Source organism: Mauremys mutica, chromosome 2, assembly GCF_020497125.1.
Source record: "Mauremys mutica isolate MM-2020 ecotype Southern chromosome 2, ASM2049712v1, whole genome shotgun sequence".
NCBI classification, from domain to species: Eukaryota; Metazoa; Chordata; order Testudines; family Geoemydidae; genus Mauremys; species Mauremys mutica.
The window spans coordinates 219488919-219512215 of NC_059073.1; the positions used below are offsets into that span (position 1 = coordinate 219488919).

Sequence of the window (23297 nt, forward strand, 5' to 3'; positions counted from 1 at the left end):
CCCCCCACTGTGTAGTTGAGTATTAAAAGTAGTTTGTTGTTATTCACTGTTTCCGTCACGTTTTCCTTGTCAGAAGACTTTGTGTGAAGGGGGGGGAGGGGTTTTTTAATTGCATAGGACAGCCTCCATTACCAGGGTACAGACTTGGGGGCAGGATCAACAGCAGGACACACACAGACTGCAGTCACTAGGCACCAGGGTCAGTCTGTGAGGTGTATGCTGCCCCAGGGTCCTAGCGCCTGCCATCCACAAATGGCAAGGCAGGCTGCCCTTACCATGCCTTTCCACCCTAGCCACGAGCCTCTCCGATGCCCTGAGCCCCAGCAAGAGCCCTCATCCACGGACACATACTCACCCTTCCCACACACCCCTCACCCGTTCCTACGCCCCAACCCCCAGCCCAGAGCCTGCATCCAAACTCTGTCCCAAAGACGGCACCCCTCACCCCTTTCTGCAAACCCACCCCTTCCTGCACACCCACCTGCAACCGTCCTCCCCCCAGAGACCGCTGTAGGAGCAGGAGCCTGTCATTCCTCTAGTGTAGAAGCGGTCTGTACATCAGTGCACACCGTACCCACCACAGTCCGCGTCCATGTTTCAACCCTTGAACAGGAATTCATAATAAAAGAAAACTTTGTTAATAATCAGTGTTCCATTAAATTTATTTTAAAACGTGTGTTGGAAGGGGGGAAACCTGGAGAACGGGGTATGTAACCGCAGATCGAAGTGAACAGTCACTGAAACAGGCTCAGGTTCAGCTTCTCTGTAAATCAACTGGAGAGTCATAGGTTACCCTGCTCTCCGAGGAACCTAGCTTTCAAAGCCTCCCGGATGCACAGCGCTTCCCGCTGGGATCTTCTATCGGCACGGCTGTCTGGCTGAGCGTAATCAGCAGCCAGGCGATTTGCCTCAACCTCCCATCCCGCCATAAAGGTCTCCCCCTTGCTCTCACAGAGATTGTGGAGCACACAGCAAGCAGCAATAACAACGGGGATATTTTTTTCGCTGAGGTCCGAGCGAGTCAGTAAGCTCCGCCATCTCCCCTTGAGACGTCCGAAAGCACACTCCACCACCATTCTGCACTTGCTCAGCCGGTAGTTGAAGAGCTCCTTCTCACTGTCCAAGGCGCCTGTATAGGGCTTCATGAGCCAGGGCATTAGCGGGTAGGCTGGGTCCCCGAGGATCACTGTAGGCATCTGCACATCCCCAACCGTTATTTTGTGGTCTGGGAAGAAACTACCTGCCTGGAGGCGTTTAAACAGACCAGAGTTCCTGAACACACGCGATGTTGGTAAAACGTCCCCTATGGTCCACCAGTGCTTGCAGCACCATAGAAAAGTAGCCCTTTCGGTTAATGTACTCGCTGGCCTGGTGGGCTGGTCCCAGGATAGGGATGTGAGTCCCATCTATAGCCCCACCGCAGTTTGGGAATCCCATCGCGCCGAAGCCATCTCTGACGACCTGGACGTTTCCCAGGGTCACTACCTTTGAGAGCAGTTGCTCAACGATTGCGTGGGCTACTTGAATCACAGCAAGCCCTACGGTAGATTTGCCCACGCCAAAGTGGTTCGCTACTGACCAGTAGTTGTCTGGCGTTGCAAGTTTCCAGAGGGCTATGGCCACTCGCTTCTGCACAGTCAGGGCTGCTCGAATAGGTATGCAGAATAGACAGTTGTAATCTTCAAACATGTATTTAAGTATGAAGTATCAATAGAATAAATCAGGATTTCTTAAATGAAACGTCACTTGGAGTACATGAGAGCTAAATGAGGAGATTTTCCTAACATTTGTTTTCCTCATAAATTAGAGATGGATAGGAATACAGTGAAACAGTTAATAAGCTTAAATATTAAAATTAATTAAGAGTGGTGTTTTCAAAGGAGCCTGAGAGAATTGAATTTCACTGGGAGTTTGGTGCCTAACTTATTTTAGGCTTCTTCAAAACCCTCACATGAAACTTTTCATAGGTAAATATACTACTTCAACTGGAGTGAAATACCATGAAATAGTGGAGGATGCTCATCCACCTATAAATCACTTTCCAGTCTGAATTGTAAAAAGAAAATCTGGGTGGGGGGGGACACCCTCAAAGCCCTCATACTTATTTAAAAAATACAACTGCTTTTAAATTTGTAACTCTGGAGCAGTGAAGTATTATATAGAAAAAGTATTCCTATGAACCTTTTATCTACAGCTTAATAACCCATTTCATGGCCATTTACTGGTGACCTTAATTTCAGCATTGATTTCTCGGAGGCTGTATGATGCAGCAGCTGCCTTCAGAGTAAATAAGAGTTTGACAAAGCACGTTAAACACTCCACTGCCACTTATTTTTATTTATTTATTTTTGGTTCAGATGTGTTGCCTCCGAGATGCCTGTACTGTACTATTTTGTTAGCTTGAAAATCAAATTTTAGATGCCGTTTTTATTAAAGGATGGTAAGGATAATTCTGAATGTTTGTTGTGCTCAGAGATGCCATTGTAATTCTAGGCAGGTGACAGCTGAGCTTCAAGTATTAAATATAAATACATATTTTGGTCAACATACGTGACCTTATAGGAGAAACTAAACAAAGATGACAAACTTTATGGTGGTTATTTAGTTTGCCACATTTTACCGTGCAATTTACGTGATTATAAATGTTTCTAGACAGACTCCTCCACTCTGAAATCTTCAAGTCCTTGGGTAACTTCCCAGGTGGATAAGGAGCTGGTTAAAGGGGAGACTGCAGAGGGTAGTATTGAAGGGGGAACTGTCAGGTTGGAGGGGGGTTACTAGTGGAGTTCCTCAAGGTTCGGTTTTGGGTCCGATTTTATTCAATCTATTTATTGCTGACCTGGGAACCAAGAGTAGGAGTGGGCTGATAAAGTTTGCGGACGACACCAAGTTGGGAGGTATTGCCAATTCGGAAAAGGATCGGGATATCCTCCAGGGAGATTTGGATGACCTTGTAAACTGGAGTATTAGTAACAGGATGAAATTCAATAGTGAGAAGTGTAAGGTTATGCATTTAGGGATGACTAACAGGAATTTTAGTTATAAGCTAGGTACGCACCAGTTGCAAGTAACGGAGGAGGAGAAGGACCTAGGAGTCCTGGTTGATCGTAGGATGACTATGAGCAGGCAATGTGATGTGGCCGTTAAGAAAGCAAATGCGGTCTTGGGATGCATTAGGCGTGGTATTTCTAGTACGGATAAGGAGGTGCTAGTCCCGTTATATAAGGCGTTGGTGAGACCTCATCTGGAGTATTGTGTGCAGTTTTGGTCTCCCATGTTTAAGAAGGATGAATTCAAACTGGAACGGGTACAAAGAAGGGCCACTAGAATGATCCGAGGAATGGAAAGCCTGTCATATGAAAGGAGACTTGAGGAGCTCGGTTTGTTTTCCCTAACCAAAAGAAGGATAAGAGGAGATATGATTGCACTCTTTAAATATATCAGAGGGATAAATACCAGGGAAGGAGAGGAATTATTTCAGCTCAGTGCTAATGTGGACACGAGGACAAATGGATATAAATTGTCAGTTAGGAAATTTAGGCTTGAAATTAGACGAAGGTTTCTAACTATCAGGGGAGTGCAATACTGGAACAGCCTACCGAGGGAAACAGTGGGGGCGAAGGACCTCCATGACTTCAAGACTAAGCTAGATAAGTTTATGGAGGAGATGGTATGATAGGATACCGGGCTTAGTCAATAGGTTAATTAAGTGCCACACTGGTAAATAGTACAATGGGTCGATGATATGATATTCTTAACCTTTTTCCAGAGGGTATGGCTGGAGAGTCTTGCCCGCATGCTCGGGGTTCAGCTGACCGCCATATTTGGGGTCGGGAAGGAATTTTCCTCCAGGGTAGATTGGCTGTGGCCCTGGAGGTTTTTCGCCTTCCTCCGAAGCATGGGGCAGGGGTCGCTTGCTAAAGGAGTGGGGGGATCGGCTAATGTGGCCTGCATCTTGCAGGAGGTCAGACTAGATGATCATATTGGTCCCTTCTGATCTTGGATTCTATGATTCTATGATATCAAAATACATGGTTCCAGCAGACATTTTAGATGCACAATAACTAGAACATACCTAATGAATGAGATATATTGAATTAAAGAAATTAAGACCCAATCTCTAGAGTTTTTATATTGTGGCTCAGACCTGCCTGTGTTATCTGGATTTTGGGACCTGAATAGCTATTAAGGACTTGTATTCAGGGCACTACAGCTTTGAACCAGATTCCTGCCTATCACTTGCATGGCTGATGTAATCATGGTTTTGTCAAGACACATGTGGTTCATACTCAGTTAATAACTATGGTAACTAGTGTTTCATCCTTGCTAATGGTCTATGCTGATAGATGGCTATCTTACTGTTACACGTTTGGCACACATTTTAGTCTTTTTGTAGTTGAGACTACTTCCCTAGTTGTTCCTCTGTAATTGGTTTTGCTGGTCCTCCTTCCTCCCAGGTTCCTATGTAGTAGGATGTCCTGGAATTCATTGCCCCTTGCCCCTGCATGTCCTTCAGGCAGGCTTTGCCTACCTAAGGCATTCTGGGATGGTTGCTCACACTTTCCCAGAATGCACTGACACTGTTGTATTTAGGTAATTTGGGAGGTATAGACTCGCAAGCACTGACATTTGTAGGCTTTGTGGAAAAAGTGCTATGTAGATCCAGCTCAGCTGTATGTGTAATGGCTGTGTCAGATGTGTCATAAATTTGGCTATAGAAACATGGTTGTATTTGTAGGGCCGCTTCAATGCACTGAAGTTAATAGAGCTATATCAGCTTATACTAACTGAGGATCTGGTCTGTAGTGCTTGAACCAGTCCAGAAGGTGAGTTTTGAACCTTGGATTATTTTTCTTGCTCCTTACTTTTCCTTTTGACCTTACTTCAGCTAGGTCTGAGTTAAAGATGCCCTAATGAATAGCAGAGCTGATGTGAAAATGGTGACCTACATGCCATATTGGTAATATGGTTTTCCTTGTTCATGGGAAAGTTAAGTAACCTGTGTTTTAGCTTTCTTTCAGCCAGTTTAATGCAGGACAGCTCTTTCGTATCTTGGATTTGTGTTCAGCCTTCTGTTACAGTAATCAAATTTTTATGGCAAATGGCAGTCAGTTTGCACACTGAGTTATATATACTTTAGACAGACCAATTCTTTGTGACCTTTGGGGACCTTTAGAGATTACTTTTAAAGAAAGTCTGGAAATCCGTGTACAAAAGCAGAGCTTTGTTGTGCACTTAGCTCATTATTATCACAAAAGGTCTCAAGTATGTATTAAGCCACTTTCAGCTTTTAGAACTGCCTTTCTAAATAGAAAATGATAGAAAATACCATCTTTTGATGTGTGTTTGAAGTCTTTTGAAGTGTTTCTTTTCAGAAATGCTAGGAGGATCTTGCTGTTAAGTGTATCTTTAATAACAGAGTTTGAGTAGGGTTAAAGGTGCTTGAAAACGTCAGCATTTTGTCATTTTTCCAATTTAACTGGAGTAAATCATAGAATGATCTCATGAAGAACAACATAGTCACCTGATAGAATTAGTGAGCTTTACTGAGTATCAGGTGGGAATTTATCTATTTTGAATAAAGCTGAAGCTTTTTCATAGTATCAGTTGTGCATCTAAAAGCAGAAAATGTTTACATATTTCAGATCTTTGTTGGTAATATTGAGCAAAGTGCACACCAAAGCTCTCCTTTCGTACACTGGTTTCCAGACTTTCTTTTAAGTAATCTTGGCTGTGACACATAATGTTTAACATAATTTTAAAATAGTAATTTTTATTTTGGAGAACACTAGACATATATTTCACAAAGCTTTACAGAGTGAGTAAGACACAGAATTAAATAGAAGCAAATATATTTACAGAATTGCATATATATGGGTTTGTGCATATGCATACAAATAAAAAAAAGTTTAAGAAGGCCAGATATACAAGGATACAGAAATGCACAGTTAAGGTACCCAAACAATCTTAACTTTGCCCTGTAGTGATGCCAGATAATAACCACATAATTATGAATAAGGCATTTTAGTTTTTCTGGTGCCAGATTAAACTGTTTTTTTTAAAGGCATATTCTCTTCTCCCGCCCTCCCTCCCTTCCCACTCCCCGCACTTCATGGTCACAGCAGTGTAGAGTTGAGGTTGTTTGGAAGTGCACACTCCAAAGCATTCCTGCCTTAGTATATTAAGACAGCCTTTAGGAACCTGGGTAAATGCATCTTCGTGAATTAAGTTCAGAGGGAGAAAAACATATTGTTGATTAAATACTAAATAATATTGTTCAGTGGTTTAATTGCTCAGGGTTTTTTCTTTTCTAAAGTCTGCTGATTTTACTGCCATAAGCGTGTTAGATGGAGTTTGTTAATTTCCATGTAGCACCTGAAGGATAAACCAATGTAATTTGATTGGCAATTTTAACTTTGTAACTAGCAACCTGTAGGCATGCTTTGGAATCCTTTGAAGAATTCAAATACTTTCCTTAATTGCGTAAGATCAAAATATGCTTTCCAGTTATACGTGACAGCCAGAAGCTTCAGAAAAATAGTCTTGCTGAATTGTAAGAAAACTGCAGTAGTCCCCCCCGCCTCCCCTCCAAAAATAAAAAAAAAGAAAAGTGATACAAGATCCATCGGTAAGCAACTTTTAATCACTAGAGCGATATACTTTGAACTGCAGAATTCAAGGTAATCTGTTGTATAAAAGCTGTACAAAGAATAATTTACCACAGATAATTTTGAAAAGCCCCATTTAACATCAGAATCAATACATTCTGTGGTTTAGTTTGTGATGGCATGCTTGCTGTCAGGTTAGTTGACAGCCAATCACCATCTAAAATTTTCCTTGTCTCTGGGGCTCTCTCCTCTGCCTCTGCAATTTGATTCCTGCCTTACTCGAAGCAACACATAGAAAAGTGACCTCTGGAGCAACTGTGGTTTTGCTTGTCTTGCATGATCTGCCCTCACCCTGAAGGGAAAAAAATAAGTGGAATGCCCAGACTAAGGAAAAACACCAACTGTATTTCTTGCAAGTAGCGCTTTATTCATGGACCAGAAAACTCTTAATGACCCTGACTTTGAGAAGCATCTGCCTCCACACTGGGGAGACACCAGTGCTGAGGTGATCTCTGGGGTTGTATGAAATACATGCTTGCATGAAGGGGAGAAAAACTCATCTATAAGGAAAGCGGGTGTCTTCCAGGCAGTCACTGTGACTCTTCCCATGCCTTTTCCCTTGAATCCTGAAATGTTTGAGTGTATCAACAAATTCTTCCTGGTGGTCAAATCTCACCAAGAGGCTTTAACCTCTGCTCACAGAAGGTGACCTAAAGACCCTTTGAGTGGCTTCCCAGGAGTTTTTTCTTGGGCTGCTTACACTTTTTCCAGAGATGTAATTGAGGGGGAATAAAGCCATCTTTTAGTAAAAAGATCACTAAGCATTTGTGCTATGCTTTTCCTCTTGAGCTTCGGTGACTGTCCCAGCAGACCTGGGTCAGAACCAGAGAAGAAAGAAGTCTCTTCTAGGTCAGACTTCCTGAGTGTCTCTCAGGAGGACTGTAAATGCCTGTAGAAGCATCTCTTTACAGCCATGAAATCTGAAGCTCTTCAAGAGAAGCTGGATGTGTTGGTTTCCCTCTTTTCCTGGGGAGGATATTAATCAAGATGAGTTCATTTCTCCATCTGGAAAGTCAGAGATCACCTACCCCTCTCCCGACGGGATGCCATTGCTTACTAAATCTGCTGAGAGGTCATATAAGCTCCTACAAGATTTTGGAGAGAAGTGGCTCTTGTCCCCTAAATAGACTCCTAAAATACAGTCTTCCTCAAAAGAGACAGACATCCCCAAGGAATCCAAGAGCTAAAAAAATTCCCTTGGTAGCAAAATAGAGACTTTTGTTAGAATTGGTTGTCTAGAGTGCCACACGGTTTTTAGTGACTATCTGTTCATCTTAGGTGTCCAGATCAGCAATTTGCTAGCTTGTGGTTACAGCAAGGCAAGATTTTCTGTTCCTCCTTCCTCAAAAAGATTTGAAATACTATTTAGAGTCATTTTTGCCACAGGTTGGTAAGATTGGGCATAGTATGCAGACCCCCTGAAGCTTTCCCAGGGAGTGAAGAAGGCCAAGGTCTTATTCATCAGGGTCCAGTAATGCACTCATACCCAGGTGAACTTAATTGCTCAGCTCAGTTCTTCAAAGAGCATCCTGAAGGTTTTGGGCATCTCTGGTAAGGACTCAAACCTGGCTGCACTCTCAAAAAATAAGGTACCTCTTTTGCTTTCTGTATGTGTGGGTGTTCTTTTTTCCCCCTGAATTTTGTAGGGCAAGATATGCTGCTGCTAGATAACCCAGTTGATCTCTCTATCATAGTTCAGGTAGGTTTGGCTTATTCCCCATCCCTGCTTTCAGTCTTCTCTCTTGGTCTGAGTGATTACTCCATGCCTGTCTGCTTTTTAACTGACATACTGGTTAGCCTCCCTTGGCTCCCTTCCTACAAAAAGCTCTCTCCCTTTCTGCTGGAGTACCTTTATAACTGGTCAGGGTCTTTTGATCTCAGGTTTAGCCCTGGGAAAAATAAAATGTTGGAGTCAGGTGGGTAAATTCTCCCACCAATTGATGGTCCAGTGTTGTTATCCTGGACTCCTTTGAAGGTGTGTGCTTGAAGCTGTCTTATCTCTGTTTACCTTTCCTGCTGGGTTTTTTAAACAACCCCCTTACAGGTTCCTTTGACTTAATGAATTCAAATAGGCAGCAATACCAACTCAAACAGGGAAGCAGTATTCATAAGAAATACAGGCATTTTCCTAGTTCATCACTGGGATATCTTACTACTGAATTTCTGTTCCAATTCTAAAGTCATGAAGGGGAAAAAACAGGTACACTTTGGACCTCTGGCCCTCAAGATGTACTGAAATCAGAATTCTTCAGCACAATGGATTCTCTTTTCGTTCTCCACAAGGCTTCAAGGAAATGCGTCAAGGTATTCAAATACATCACAGCCAAATGAATTGGTTCTGTAGCCAAAGGGTTTGCCAGGCCAGAGAAGCTCCCCCCTTTAGTGAGACTTGGAGCACTCTCCACTAAAGACATGGCCATTTCCAGGGCTGAATGTGCAGGCAACTGCAGGCATAGCCTTTGAGTGCGTCAGGACTAGCTGCCGGATCGGCGGGTAGTGATCGGTTTATCGGGGATCGATATATTGCGTCTCATCTAGATGCGATATATCTATCCCCGAACGCGCTCCTGTTGACTCCGGAACTCCACCAGGGCAAGTGGCGGTAGCAGAGTTGACAGGGGGTGCTGTGGCCGTCGATGCCACACCGTGAGATATACCAGTCTCCTAGAACTGGAAGCGACCTTGAAAGGTCATCGAGTCCAGCCCCCTGCCTTCACTAGCAGGACCAAGTACTGATTTTGCCCCAGATCCCTAGGTGGCCCCCTCAAGGATTGAACTCACAACCCTGGGTTTAGCAGGCCAATGCTCAAACCACTGAGCTATCTGGGAGGTAAGTCAAAATAAGATACTTCGACTTCACCTACACTATTCCCGTAGCTGAAGTTGCGTATCTTACATCGACCCCGCCCCCTGGTGTAGACCAGGCCTTGACTGCATGTCTAAACCTTTGCTTCCATGAGAAACTCAGTCTTTGGGGGAAGAAAGTAAAGGGATGGAAGCTTCCATTTCCCTGTTTCCCCTTCAGCCTTCCTCTTTTAATTTAGTGTTAAGTAGGGTGACCAGATATCCCGATTTTATAGGGACAGTCCCTATTACCCCCGCTTCCTGTCCCTATTTTTCATACTTGCTATCTGGTCACCCTAGTGTTAAGTCTCTTGTTCTTTGCCCTACTGTGTGCTTTCTCATAGTGTATGGTTCTACAGAGTCTACTGTGTACAGGCTGAGCCAGAGAGGGAAATCACCAGCTAATTTTGCTTTCAGTAGCTCAGTTGAAACACACTGAAAATCTGCAAATTTCGAGGCCTTAATAACTGTTCTATATCTGTTTCAATTTTACTATTCATCACTTGCCTTTTTAAAATAATTGAGGTCACGAAGGCTGCTACTTTGAGGTGGTGTAATGGTGATGAATAATAACATGTTGTTCCTCTGTGATGAAAAGAACTCAATAGTCAAGAAAGGACAATTGATGTGAAAGTCATTCTCTTTATGGTTTGGTCCTTCTAAAATGTTTTCAAATTATTGTTTAATCTCATTGGCTCTTTTTATCCTTTTAACATTTTTTCATCAGCATAGTAATGTTCATAGATTCTACAGTGAGTTTTCAGCCTGCTCGCAGCTTTGGGGACAGAACTCAGACCTGTCAGTCAGATATAGCCCTACTGCCTTAAATCTACCAATCTTGTTGCAGACAAAGTGAACAAACTTCCTTACTGCAGAGCTTTAGGAGGAATCAATGAGGTGGCATCCTGGTTTTCCCTGATGTTTCTTCATAAAACACTTCAAAGCTGATGTGCAGAACACTGTTTTATGGGAGGATGGTGTTGCATGCTGTAATGCCTCAGGCAATCAAGAAATGACCTGTGTGTATAGCTATTTCAATTTCACTTATATGCTAAGCTATACTTTAGCCTCCTTTGCTGCATGCTGCTGATAAAACCCCACTGTAAGATCTGTGGAGGTTACTGTGCTGAAGAAAAGGAAAATTTTATATGTGCTTATCTGAAAATTTCCTTTATTTAAGTATTAAGGCCCATAGATCTGAGTGACCTTGGATAGGATTAAGGGATCACTGTTCAGAAGCTAAGAAAAGAACAAATTTCTCATACTTTGCAATAGAAAATATCCATAGTTTAAAGTTACGAATGCTTTACTCATTTTCATCATAGTTGTGGGGTTAATTCAGTTTGGCTGGCTTTGCAGTTGGAGTAGTGTATCTGTGAACCAGTGATTGACAAGGCTGAGTTCTGCATCTACTAAACATGGAAGCAGGCTAAAGGCCCAGTATGTGATATGCAGGTCTTTCTATGTAAAGAAAGCTATCTGTCAGGTAAGTATGTATACGTTTTCCTTTTCCTCATAGCCAAGACCAGGTTTCTGTAAATCAGTCGTAGAGTTTAAGGCCAGAAGGGACTACCAGATCACATAGTCTGATCTTCTGTATATTACAGGCCACCAACACCACCCAGTACCCTCACACTAAACCCAGCAACTGAAATTAGGCCAAAAGTGATATATTAAAACAAACCAAAAGAAAAAATAACCCACTGGAGCGGGATCATAAACCTGAGTAAATTTATAGCCAGTGGGTCAGATTAATTTTTGATGTGACTGGTTTGATGTCAACAGAGTTACACTGGGTATGTATTTGGCTGTGTGTGGTGTGTGTACTTTTTTAAACTTTTAAAACATAGGAGCTTTTATCCCTGTTCACCAAGTTCAGGTCAGTAGCACGTAATGAGGAACTCTCTTGCCCAAGGTGGAATTAGAGTTACAGGGATTGTACTTACTCCCTCTGTATGGACAGTTTTCCCTTCACATGCTGCATGCTTCTGTGAGTATTCTTACAACATCTTGGAATCTTGCTACGATAGATGCTTGTTTACCTGAAATGTGAAAGAGCGTAACATCTGTGGTGATGTTGGACTCGCCAGTCCAGGAACCCAAAGTCCTAAAGTCATTTCCAAAGCTTGGTCTCCCACACATGTTCTCTCCCTCATTCTCTCTTTGATAAGCATGACTTTCGGCATTAAAAAACGTAAAATCAGCAGTAAAGGATTTGTGGAAGGTACTATGCCTTCCAGACCTAATCTAAAAAACACTTCGCTTTAAAAAAAAAAAAAAGTTAAAAAAGTAGCAGTTGATTCCTATAAAAATATGACTTTTACAGAAAAAACAATTGTGTTAAGAAAGAATTGGGCAAGACTCAGTGAGGTCTAGCTTGGCTCTCTCCCTAGTACCTTCTAGGGCTTTGGACAGGGACTGGCGAGGCAATGAATTTAGCCTTAATTGTGATGCTTTTTTATATTGCCATTTTAATGGTTAAAGTTTTCCTAACATGATTGTTATTTCTATAGATATGACCTCTCCAAATGACTATACTGTTTTTTTTCCTGACGTCTCATTTTTCGTATGAAATATTTCAAGTCAGGTATGATTTTTTCCATCTGCATACAATTGTTATAATGCAAGAGATTTTTTTTTTTAATATTGTATTCTTGATAGTGTGAAATCTTCTAAAGGAGACTGCTACATTCTGGTCCATTTGCTGCTGATGTTTGCTAGTAGACTGTCACATATTAGTATTCAGTCTAGAGGCTAATACAGAGAGAGAGAGAGAGAGAGAGAGAATAGCATATTGGCATTGGTATCAAGGGCACATTCAACTTCGTGTCCAGAACATTGCAGTAAACCTTGGCAATTCAGAATCTCTATGGTCTCCTATTGATAGAGAGATATAGTTTTCATGTCATCTTGCAGTGTATTGTACACTTATGCAGTAGTTTCTCTAACTATTAGTGTAAAACCATTAAATATACATGAAATTAGTTCCTCTTAAAATCTAACATGTCAGATTTGCCTTATTAAATGGTCAGATATAGGGCCAGATTGTAGCTATGGGAGGCTTGAAGAGCCTCCCCACAACTTTGCATCCCCAGTGCAGGGCCAGGAAGAGTTGGAGTCCTTTCACTCAAGGTATGTCTACATTGGTGGTGAAGGGGAAGAAGTGTGTTCCTAATTCAGGTTGAAATGGGGTGAGCGGGCGAGAAGATACGGCAGCTCAGCTTTTAACTCAGGTTAGCAGCTCAAATTCAACTCCCGGCTCCACAGACACATCGTTAACTCAAACTGCTAACCTGAGTTAAAAGCCAAACTGCTGTGTCTTCACTGCAGTTTTAACCGGAGTTGGCCCACCTGAGTTAAAACACTTCCCCCCCCCCTTTTCTTTTGTTCAGTGTAGGCATACCCTTATTTTGAAGGGGCTGAGATGTGCGCAGTGGTCTTGACTCTGTTTTCTTCCTTTCCTTCGCACTGACCAACAGGGCTGGCTGGGAAGTTGAGCACTCTGCCTGCTCCGAAAGGTAGTTTGATGGGCATTATTCTGCCTACATACCAGGGAATTCCTGGTAGCATTGTGCTGTGATATGCTTCTCAGAACTCCCTGGAGTGGGACAGCTCTGCAGATAGCCAAAGCAGGCATTTGACTGAATGTCATAATATGGCCCACAATGGTTGCAATCTCCAAGTGCAGTGACTCAGAAAGAAAAGAATGTTTTGTTTATAGCACCATGATGGACTGGATAGCACACTCGTATCCTTTTTAATTTTGGAGAGGTGTATTTATAGGCTGATTTACAAGATGAGGTCTCTTCAAGGCCATGCCAAAAAAGCAGTCATGTGTTGTCAACTTAGGTGGGCTAGTTAGATTTTTTTTTAAGTTTCAATTTATCTCTAACTTAGGATGGTGATAAAACAGTAATAAAACATTTATTATTTTTAGAATACCCTTAACGAAGGGTTTTTCTTTTTTACTGAGTCTCAGAAACAAATTGCCACTTTAAATCAAAGTTGACATTCAAGGTTTGTAAGATGGCATTTCTGCAGCGGAAAGATTAATATATCTTTTAACAAACTATTGAATTACTGTGATTTTTCTTCTACTGCAGAAATGGTACTTTCAATATTTCTTGATTTTTTTAATTAAATTTTTAGCAGTTAATTATAGCTTTTATATATAAGATAGAACAGGGATGGGCAAACTTTTTGGCCCTAGGGCCATATCGGGTACAGAAATTGTGTGGAGGGCCAGGTAAGGAAGTTCTGGGGGAGGCTATCCCTCCCCAAACAGTGAGGCTTGGCCTGGCCCCTGCCCCCTATCCAGCCCCCCAGAACCCACACCCCCATCCAACCCTCACAGCTCTCCACCCTTGAATGCCCCCCAGGAGTCCTGCATCCTATCCAAACACTCCTGTTCTCTGCCCCCTGACCATCCCCCCGGAAACCCTGCCCCTATCCAATCTCCCCTGCTTCCCACCCCTGACCACCCCCTATCCAACCCTCCCTGCTCTCCTCGCCCCACGTTACCTGTGGGGTGGGGGAAAGGGGGGCTCAGTCCTTTCCCTGTGTGTTTCCCCTGCTCGTTTGGCTGCTGTCCCTGGCAGTTGGGCAGGGCTCGTTCCCTGTCTGGGCTTGGCTGCTGGGGACAGGGGTCAAGCATGCTGGGGGTGGAGGGGGGGCCCTGGCTTGCTCTACCCCTGTCCCCGACAGAAGGGCCCAGGCCCCTTGACCACCCCCTCTGCAACACCTCCTGCTCCTCACCCCATCTCCCTGGAACTCCCCCTGCTCCCCACCCCCTGACTGCACCACCCTGGAGCACCAGGTCTGGTGGCGCTATAGCTGTGCTGCCTGGCCGGAATTGCAGCCACACTGCCCAGATGCTGGGGGAACTGTGACTGCCAGGGAGGAAGGGGAGCAGAAGGGGAGGGACCAGGGGCTGGGCTAGCCTCTACTCCGCTCACTGTGCTGCCAGGGAGTTGGGCTGGCTCCTCTGCAAGCTTGTCCTGACCCTGCTTCCTGGCAGGAGCTTGGGGACCAGAGGGAAGGGTCCTGTGGGCTGGATGTGGCCTGCGGACCATAGTTTGCCCCCCTCTGACATAGAATGTGTTTGTTTGCCTTTCTTTGTACCACATCCTAAATGTTCTAGGATTGTTGAAATGTTGTCCTGTAGGTGTTAGTATGTGCTGAATTGCCCACTGGTGGACATGAAATTGTGTTTAAAATGGCATTTTTTATGTCAGGTTTTAAACAAAAAGTTCACCTCCCTCCTCAAGTTTCTGGCGGTAATTTGAGAACACAGTTGTGTTATTCCTGATTAAATATTTGCAAAATCGAGATAGATAATTAGCCCCTATATATAGCCCCCCAAAAGACAGTCTGTTTTCCACTGAAGCTTTGGTTTGTATTTACATTGAGACTCTTTAGGCTGTGGATGTTAGATGTGTACTTGCATATACAAGGCATTCACCTTGTAGTTTTTCACTGCCTACATAGTTCGCATGTGCATTCGTAGTTGGGAGATGCATCTATCACCTTCTGGGTCTCATTGTCTCTTAAATTTTGCTCTAAAACTTCTTTTAGTGTCCAGTTGGCATTTAAACCTAGATTTTCCTTTCCCTAATAATACACCCTTCCATTTTCCCCGCCTATAACTTGTCTGCAAGGATACTTAATTGCATCTTTAATGTAGTCAACTTTCTTTTCTTTCCATTGGATTCAATCTTTGTGCATTATTAGTCATCCATCTCAGGAAAATGTCATTTATTTCTAACCCAGAGTATTTTGAGAGACTGTGCGTGAAGCATGCTACATTTAAAAAAAAAAAGTATGCAACCTATTCAGTTCATTGTAATATGTAAGGTGGTAATATAATCAAATGAAGGTAGACATTTTTTATTCTTATAAATTCACCTAGATTTTTTTTAAAGCTTTATCTGCAGCTTTGGAATCTTGAGCCTAAGCCTACAATTATCTTATTAATTAAACTATGTTCACATGAGATTTATTTAAGGCATTAACGCCTTTTTATTGATGGCTTCGACAGTGAAGTAATACTGATTACTTTAAATTATTCTTAGAAATTTAAATTGTGTAATACAAAAACTTATCTAAAAAGTGCTGAATGAAAGCATCTGAATCCTCTGAGGGTTTCGGAGTGTTTTTAGTAAAGTTGCATTTTAGCTTGAAAATGTACATTTTTGTATCATTTATCTATGCTAGTATTATAGCTACCTTTTGGTAACCAGTTACAAACTTAGTGTTTGGTGCTGCTTGTATTAGGCTAGTGTGTTGAGGCCTCAGTCAGGATTACTATTTATCTGTGTTAGGGTAGAGTTTAGAGACCCATTGTGTATAAACACAGAGTAGAATAGCACCTGCTCTGAAAAGTTTGTAATCTGATTAATTTTAAATTAGTTACATGAAAGAGAGATACAGTATCTAGAGCAGTAGGTCCCCAACCTTTTCTGGGTGGCGGGCGCCGGACGACGAGCCACCGAGGACCATGCCCGGCTGACAAGCATCCGCCAAAATGCCCCGAGAAGCAGCAATGTCAAGAAGTGTCACTGCTGAAATGCCGCCGAAAGTCAGCGGCATTTTGGCGGCGATGCCTCTTGATGACACCGCTTTTCGGCAGCATTTCGGTCGATGATTGTCTGCCAGCCAGTACGTAGGCGCACATAGATGCCCCGGTGGGTGCCATGGCGCCCGCAGGCACCACGTTGGGGACCCCTGATCTAGAGAGCTTTGTAAATGCTAGTGCAAGTGTATATCTTATGTAATGTCATGGTTAAATCTGATCAATAAGTTGAATTATAGAAACAGCACAAATAATGTGGTGTATTGTACTGTAAAAGTTATAAGCATTCCCAGGTCTGTAAACTCAGCCCGATGTTAATCTAGCTGGAGTTAGGTAGGTTAGAGTTATTTATCTCTCTGATCATATTCTGATTTTGAAGTTTAGTCTATGATACTGTGTGTGTACACTTACTAAATACCATTACAAGTTTTATTAAATAGCACTTTACTTTTAAGGGTTTTAAATGCCAGGTTTAGCAAAATACGCATTTTTTTAAAAACAGTAAAGGACAAAATAGTATACCGTATGTGGAATATTGTGCATGTTTTATTTTAAAATGTGATCTAAAATTCCTTTTATGGTTTGAGAAATAGATGTTCTCTTTACCCTGAAACTTTCAACATTAGGATCTGACATAACTAACATATTACAGAACTCCCCAGGGGTATCTTCCTGTATATCTTTAGACAGGGGAGTCCTAGACTGGGGAAATAACTAGAGATGGGGAAAAATTGTTGGAGAGGGAATTGGAGGGTGACCAGAGTTACAGAAAATGTGGTTTTTGCTTTCAGCTTGGCAGATGAGCTCTAGTGAAAGAAAACTGCCACAAAGTCCCAGTGGGATATAGCAGACATTCTGGAGATGTTGTTCTTCTGATTAACTGTTTGAAGGTCAACGCTACTGAGGTTCAAATGTAGCTGTGTTGGCCAACTGAAGGGAGTTCATATTTTGACTCTAGATATATTTAGTGATCAAGTTAAGCTTGAATCTCTAGTTAACCTGATCATACATCAGTGTTTTAGTGGACACTGTTTCTGTTCATTTTGTTAATATTTTTAAATACTAGTGTGACTAAATCCTGTCTTATGATTTGTCACTCAGTGAGAGTTTGCTTGAACCACAAATAAGTATACACAACCATGGGTATGTTTAGTTTAACTTTGCCTTTTGAGATACATTACATCAAAGAAAGAGGTTCAGGAACAAGTCCGAGTCAAATTCTGCCTTGTGGAAGTAAGAAAAGACTGTGTAGGTGGCAGCATAACAAATTAACAAAGAAATCCTTCTGCAAACACTTGTAAGGGATGTACCAATTGATGGCACCAGCAGAATGACGTGGTCTTCAAACCATCCCTCTGAGTTCTCTCTCTAGCCATAACCTGGTGAGGTCTGAGAGCTTCACAAAAGTAAAACATCTTGAGCCAAATTCACCCCTGGCATAAGTGGGTTTGGCTTCCAGTTATTTCAGTGGCATTTGCACCTGCATGTGCCAGTGCTCCATTTAGTCTTTTGTCTTTAGAAAGGCAGGTGCAAGAAAAGTGGCCTACTGTAGTTGTGTGCTGTACCCCCTACTACTTAGAGGCTATAAGACTCAAATGTATTAGGGATTTTAACACCCTCTTTCCTCTCTCAGCCATAAGGAGAGTTCCTGAAAGTTGCTTTACTCTTTTTTATACTAGCCAACATAAGTAGTACTGCACTTTGCATTATTTTCTCATCTACTGTCTTTTATGTAAGTATGCCATGCATGCCATTTTATTTTCCTCTATCTAGATGGACCATATCTAGACACAGCTGAATTGTATCTCCCTAAAATGTGTGGTTTCAGAGACTATAGTGATAGGTGCCTCATAAATATATATAATAATAATAGTCTGGTATCTGGGTCCAAATCACTTTAGGTTTTGAAAAAACAAATTTTCACTGATTTTCATTGCTCCACAAAAAAAAAAAATCACCCTCACTTTATCCATGACAGACCATTTTATAAATGGAAGAAGACAGGAGATTCTGCTTAGGTTCATCTGGATTTTCAGATCATATCCTGGGGAGAGGAATTATAAGCTTGAATTAATAAAGGAAAAGGAGATAGCACTAGATAATTTTCATGTAGTGAAAAGCATAAAGCATGATTCATACCTGAAATCTAGGATGCCAACTATTTTTTTTTTTGCCCTAACATACTGAACTGTTTTGTTTTGTTTTTTTCCGTTTTGAGTGGCATTAGTTTTTTAAAATCAGGAATCTAAAATTCTCATTCTTTCAGTGTGCCTATATTCTTCACACAGATATTTGTATGGAAGTCTGTTTTCTATTGACTAACTGAAGGTTAACATTCACCTGTAGTATGACAGTTGATGTGCCAATTTGTAAGGGTGCAAATGAAGGCTTTCCTTATGAACACATGGCTTTTTTTAACCCTTACAGATCATGAGCCACGTGGAGGGACAACAGAAGAATCTTGTGCAAGCCATTGAATCCCTTCCAGGTTCTGGACCTCTTTCTGCCTTGGATCAGGACTTGCTGCTTTTAAAAGCTACCTCTGCTGCCACCCTGAGCTGCCTTGGAGAATGCCTGAATTTATTACAGCAGAGTATGCATCAGGCAGGCCAACACAATAATAGGACATTGCCTTCAGGTGAGCACAAGCTGTCTTTTTCCTGGTCTATGTATTTTTTTTTAATTATGATCTCCAGATAGGCAGGATGGACTTTTCCTTAAAGAAATGACTCGGGATCATCACTAAATAAGCTCCTTGGAGCGAGATACCAACATTTTCCTTCTGACCCACAAATATTGTAGAAAATATCAACATCAGAAAATGGGAGCAAAAGAGCCATTCACTGTCTTCTGTGCAAATAAATTTTGGAAAGAGCAAATATTTAATTTTGTCTTAAGTTCAAAAAATAGAGCAGAATCTGTATTTTCAAAGAAAAGTAATTTTATTTTTTAAAAAGTAGATTTTTTTAAATAAATTGAAATTTAACAATGTACTTTAACAACAAATTCTATCTATTTTTTTTCCTAAATAGAAATCTCTAGGGAGGATTGAATCCCCCTATATATTGAGTCTTTAAGTTTGGGAAGAGAAAGCAATAGTCTCTTGCTATTTACCTTTGGCATGTGGTTACATAGTAACAAAGTAGGACCCTGAGCCTGGCACCTATGTGGACCCTCATCTTAATTAGCCTGATTCTAGATCGCTGTAGACTGCTTCAAAATAAAGATCTAACATGTCACAGTAGAATCAGCCGGAGGGTTCACACACAGATTTCGCTGTTAGACCCAATTGTAGGATCAGGACTTGTTATAAGACCAAATGTAAACCAATGGTTCTTCACATATGTATGGCTTGATAACAACTTTGCCATCTCTATGTAATTTACTTAAAAACCTTTCAAGAACCACCGTCCCTCACTCCTCAGGGGAAAAAAAAAGTCCTTTCTAATTAGTAGGGCTGGTGTTTTCTGGAAATTGTTGATATTGCTGCATTTATTTTCTGAAATCACCTTTCATTTCCGGAATCCCCGATTTCTTCTGATTTTTCCACCTTGTGCTTCAGCTGTTTAAGCCATTTACTACCAATGCCTAAAATGGTTAAGCCTGAGGATAGTTAAAGAATTCAGCAAAGATGTCCTCCATGTGGATGGAGGGAAGTTATTTTGTACAATTTGCAGCAAAGTTCTTGACAGTGTTAAAAAGGACCACATACTCGACCACATTAAAGGTCCATGTCATATTGCAGCAATGGAGAAAAGAAAGCAAAGGGTAGAGAGCAGCGATGAGACAGCAGTAAAGCAACAGCTCACAACTGCTGGTTGGCTTACATAACAAAATGAAAATAAGAAATACTGGGTGGAGGCCTGTTGCAACGCAAACGTTGCACTAGAAAAAACAGACAAAATGTGAGAATTCCTAAACGAGCACTTAGGAAATGGGGTTTGTATCCTGCAACAAGTACACCAAGAGAAGCCGATCTTCCCTGTGTATTTGAACTAAACAAGCAACAACTGGTCACTGAGTTGAAGAATCAGCACGTAACAGTAATTGTGGATGAATATATAGACAATGTAAACTGGTATGTTGCAAATTATTCTAATACAGCTGATGCAGGTTTCAGAAGACTGCCCAGCTGCTGCTAAGCTTGTAGAAACAGTGGAGTTAGAACGTGTTAACTACTCTGCAGTTGCACAAGCTGTTATAAAGACCCTTATATAACATGAAATTGACTTTTCAAATGTATTAGTTTATATGACAGATAATGCAAAATACATGTGAAAGTCATTCAAAGATAGTTTAAGCGGCATTTTAACCAGCTGCATTCATGTGACCTGCTGAGCATATATTACGGCTTTACTAGGTGAGTGCTGGGTCTGTTTGTTTATAGAAGTGGGCCGTCTGTGTGCTCTAATAAAAAAGCTGATATGCAACCCCCCACTTAGTCTACCTTATCGACCGTGGAATTGAAAGCCTAACATTACCTCCGCAACTGGTTGTAACAAGATGGAATACTTAGTTTAAAGCCATAGACTATCTCCGCATGAGTACTCCACATGATGGCAGAGTATTACAAGGGGTTCATTGGTCGGGAAATCAAAGTGGAGGACGACTGCCGTTTTAGAGGAGCTAAATGTTTATTGCAATGAATCATTTTGTGGCACATTCAATTTTTATCCAAGCAGAAGTAACTCCACTTGTTTGGACACTACTTACGTTTGAATCATGGTCAACATTACCAACGGAAGTGTACAACATTGCATTTGATTTGGTGGTAATACTGCAGTACGCAGGACAGAATGTACTAGAGTATCAAGTTTTTCAAAACTATGCAGAGAAACTGCAGAGGTACTTAAATACAGAGAGAGCAGCAAAGAATCCTGTGGCACCTTATAGACTAACAGACGTTTTGGAGCATGAGCTTTCGTGGGTGAATACCCACTTCGTCGGATGCATGTGGTATTCACCCACGAAAGCTCATGCTCCAAAACGTCTGTTAGTCTATAAGGTGCCACAGGATTCTTTGCTGCTTTTACAGATCCAGACTAACACGGCTACCCCTCTGATACTAAATACAGAGAAACAGCCAGCATATAGATTTTTTTCGCAATGTGAGAATCCTTGTTCCCGAGCAAATTCGTGTACTCTCCCACAACTTCAGTGACTATGAACTGAGTGTTCTTCTGCTGAGTTCTGTACCTGAGGGTGAGTGGCAAATTTACTTGAACATTGTAAATGAACTTCCTAGTACCAATGACATTTCTCTCTCTAGTTTTTGGAAAATCATGGACAAATGTTTGCCAAGACTTAGCCAGATTGCTTGTGGTGTTTTGGTGATCCTGTGCAACTCAGCTGATGCTGAATGCAGTTTCTTCAAACTGGAACAAGTGCTAACCCCGCAACGTTACTGTATATTATTGGAAAGGATGAAGATGTATGCCCAAATGAGTGTTAATGTGTCCTAAGTGTGTGTCACTGAATATTTTTATGCTGATATAGGTGATATGCAAATATTTTCAATAAAACATTAGTTTACTTTAAGCAAAAATGTAATTATTCCATAGTTCCCGATGTTGTTAGATCGTTGCATAAAACAATAATCTAACTTTGATTTTAAATGTATAGTCTTGCATGGCAATAATTTTGTTTTGTGTTTATAGTGATGATCACTTAATACACTTTTTATGTTCTAAAAATGACAGTTTCGGTTTAAAAAATAGTCTGTAAACACTAATGTAGGCTACTCATTTTTGTGCAGTAAAGGATTACATATTGCTCATGTTTGTCAATACATGTATTTTTTGTATTAATATAATGTATATCTGAAATTTCTGAAATATAAAGCTTAGAAAATATCATATTACTCTTTTCATTGCCGGAAGACACTTGCCCTGCTAATTAGCTTTACCGTCAGGTAAGACCCAACCACAAAGCTGCAGAGCCAGCTGGATGGGAAACTCTGAACATTCCTTTTTCTGAAAACAGAAAAAACAGACCTGGAGAAGGATGGCAGAAGGGCTAGATGATGAGCTGAGGAGTGGAAAGATGGCATGAAAAGGCTACAGATGCTCCCCGGGTTGCACAAATCGGTCTTACAGAAATCCAGACTTACGGAAAAAGTTCCGTAAACCCTTTTTTTTTGTAATTGTCGGAGCTACGTTCCCAACTTACGCAAAATTTGACTTGCGTAAAGTGTTCTGGGACGGAATGCTTGCGTAAGTCGGGGAGCTTCTGTATTTTTGTGGAGTTATGCAGAACATAAAACAGTTGTGTGTTCTTGGCATAAAGTTACATTTTCATATTTGCATAATATTCTATTGGGGCCCTGTCTTAATTCAGACTTCTAAAGAGACTCCAGGGATGACTATGCACCTTAAATAATCTACATAGGCATATGAAGCACAAGAACCAAAGGACCCTTCTTATCTTCCATGTTCCACTCACCTCAGAAGAGATGCAAACTAAATGCAAGTATTTAAAAAGTAAATTGAAGGAGCATTCCTCTTTAACTGAGAAGAGGTCTTTAAATTCTTGGCTTTGTTTTAGCTTTCTTCATGGGAAAGGGGTAGGAAGCAAAGACTACACAAAAATCCTTCCGAGAAGGAAGGAAATATGTCCTATTCCTATATCTCTGGACACTCTTCTTTAGATCCATGTGAAACCAGTAAACTAGCTGAGATGGGGGAGCTAGACAAATACAAATGTTGGTCCTCTATCCCTACAATAAGCTTTTCCCTCTTGGCATTTCTAATTCCCATGGGTGGAACCAGTATTTCCAAAGGTTTCATAGAAAGGAAAGCTAAAAATTCCCTTAGAAGTTCAGTCTGTTTGCACGAGCCTGAAGGCAGGCATAGCATCTGCTCTTACTGTTAGAGTTTGAATACACACATAGTTAAACTAGGAAAAAGAAAATCAAGAGGAACAGAGAGGCTAAAAAGTTTATAAAATATTTAGTCTGCTCTCTCCTGTTAAAAAGATGAACTTTGCAACACGAGATTTTTCTTCCAGGGTCCAGTTATGCAACACAATTGCCTGAAGGAACCTGTGGCTAAAAGCCATGATTACTGGTTTCTCCTCTTGATTTAATTTTATTCAGGCCTCCTTTGATAGGATTGTCATTTCTGGGGGGAGTCATTAGAGTAAGCTGTTCAGGATTCATCAGAGCTGAATAAACTCATACCTAATGCCTCTAAGTAATCTTCTAGCCAATTCTAATT

At 41.4% G+C, this 23297-nt stretch overlaps 1 protein-coding gene across 3 annotated transcripts in view; it reads left to right on the top strand.

The window, feature by feature from the left end:
• Nucleotides 1-23297, top strand: part of OSBPL10 (oxysterol binding protein like 10) — a 144378-nt gene that overhangs the window by 49535 nt on the left and 71546 nt on the right. For all 3 annotated transcript variants that reach the window (XM_045007258.1, XM_045007259.1, XM_045007260.1), the window contains one exon: nucleotides 18511-18721. In XM_045007258.1, coding sequence (XP_044863193.1) covers nucleotides 18511-18721 — 211 coding nt within the window. The remainder of the gene's footprint in view (nucleotides 1-18510; nucleotides 18722-23297) is intronic.